The sequence below is a fragment of the Camellia sinensis genome, chromosome 9 (genome assembly GCF_055761805.1).
Source record: "Camellia sinensis isolate YWXY chromosome 9, ASM5576180v1, whole genome shotgun sequence".
In the NCBI taxonomy this organism is placed as follows: domain Eukaryota; kingdom Viridiplantae; phylum Streptophyta; class Magnoliopsida; order Ericales; family Theaceae; genus Camellia; species Camellia sinensis.
In genome coordinates this window covers 105,242,325-105,244,082 of record NC_138969.1, presented here as the reverse complement: position 1 = coordinate 105,244,082, position 1,758 = coordinate 105,242,325, and the positions used below count along the sequence as shown (strand labels likewise).

The 1,758-nt window shown below is 36.3% G+C and overlaps 1 protein-coding gene across 1 annotated transcript; it reads right to left on the bottom strand.

Moving 5' to 3' along the window:
- Positions 1 to 662: 662 nt before the first annotated feature.
- LOC114289708 (agamous-like MADS-box protein AGL29) lies at positions 663 to 1,436 on the bottom strand. The gene has a single exon (XM_028233484.2). It carries the CDS (start codon positions 1,434 to 1,436, stop codon positions 831 to 833), a length of 606 nt encoding a protein of 201 aa, XP_028089285.2. The 3' UTR covers positions 663 to 830.
- Between the last annotated feature and the right edge of the window lie 322 nt (positions 1,437 to 1,758).

Genomic DNA, 1,758 nt, shown 5'->3' with positions numbered 1-1,758 from the left:
ATTTTGCAGGATGGATGCCTCTACTCTCTCTGTCTCTCGCTCTCTCTCTCTGTACTCGTTGATGATGTTAGGGCTAAACATAACATATCAAAGGAAGATGAAACTCAAATTTTGGGTTTCAAAAAAAAATAAAAATAAAAAAATAAAAAAAACACTAACTAAAACAACGTCGTTTTGGCGAGGGTGGCAGGGAGAGCCGCAGGAAAGAGCGACCGAGGATCCTTACTTGAACCTTAAACATTGCACATAGCACCCGTGAAAGATTCCTTTAACCAACTTCTGAAATTTGTATATAAAACTTTAATCTCTATATCCTTGTTCCCTCGGGCCCTTCTATGTTGCACGATATGACAGATTAATTGATTTTTAATTTAGGAATGCTACATCATGTTGTGGAGAAGAACTTGCAATATAGAGTAGGTAGAGATTTAAGGATAAGTGGTCTTGTGTCATAAAATATCGCAAGTAAAATAGTTGAGTAAAGAGGTTAAAAATTGAAAGTGCCGCCTTGAAGTGCAAAAAATAATCTTAAGGATTATGAAACTGGATATTAATATTGACACTGGATGAAAGAAATTTCGGTGGTTAAAATGCTTTTACATCAAGTTAGGAAAAAGAAGATGAACCACAAGGAAAACTAAGATGTCAGTGGTACACATGCATGGCGGAGATAAATAGATCAAGCACTTAATGGATTTTTCCTATAACAAGTATAGAAGAATGCATTAGATTCATTCTCACATTTTGTTATATTACATAACGACACACAAACTTAATCTAAATTGTATTTTAATGGTAATGAAAACCTTGTTTAATTCAGTCGATATATTTTAAAAATGCATGCCCCCATGGCCCTGTCTAGAAGAAGCAACATTGGTATCATCAACTAGGCTTGCAGGTGCACCAGCATAAGTAGTAGCATTAGCAGCTAACTCTTGGAATCGATTATGAATCCGATCCTGCAACTCAAGTAGCCAAGCTTTCAACATACCAGCATCATTGTCGCTAAGTTCATCAATGTTTGCATCACATAAAGGCTTGTTTGGACGCACTTTTGCCATATGGGATAGCATTTGTCCACGTTCCTTTTCGGCTTGTGCTTCATCACCAAGCTGAGTGAGTCGTTCGTTGAGCTCATTGATCCTATTCCTAAGACGAGCATTGATAATTCCACCAGTGACATCTTCTTGTGGGAGTTTCAAGAAACGCCTTGCAATGACATCAATATTAGGGTGAGCAAATGAGAAAGGTTTGCCAGAAGGAGAAAACATGAGCACAACAAGCTCTGTATTACAAAGAGCACAAAGCTCACTGGCCTTCTTGTAAAGACCACTTCGACGTTTGGAGAATGTTATGAGGCGATCTTCTTCACTCTCACGTCTCCTTGAAGTGTCAATTCTTTGGCGACCCTTTGTTTGCTTTTTGCTGCTCTCCATAGTCAAATATGCTTTTTTAAGAAAGCAACACAGCAAAGCAAAGGAAATGAATTATTGGCTTTTCATTGTTTTGGTTTTACATATATATATATATATATATATATATAAAAGGAGGTGAAATATGAGAATTACAACAAAAATTATTACCATTAGATTTCCTGGAGTTGCCCATCCATATTTGACTCACTTCCATATAAAGAATTCAAAGGTATAACTTTACTTCCTTATTAAGAAATAAAAGCTAGGGCAAATTATACCAACGGTCCTTAAAATTTAGGGTTTGTGTTACGTTGATCTCTGACTTTTTAATTCTGACACATTT

Bases quoted from the DNA above. Each gene is read 5' to 3' on its own strand.
- LOC114289708 (XM_028233484.2), bottom strand. From the start codon at position 1,436: ATGGAGAGCAGCAAAAAGCAAACAAAGGGTCGCCAAAGAATTGACACT.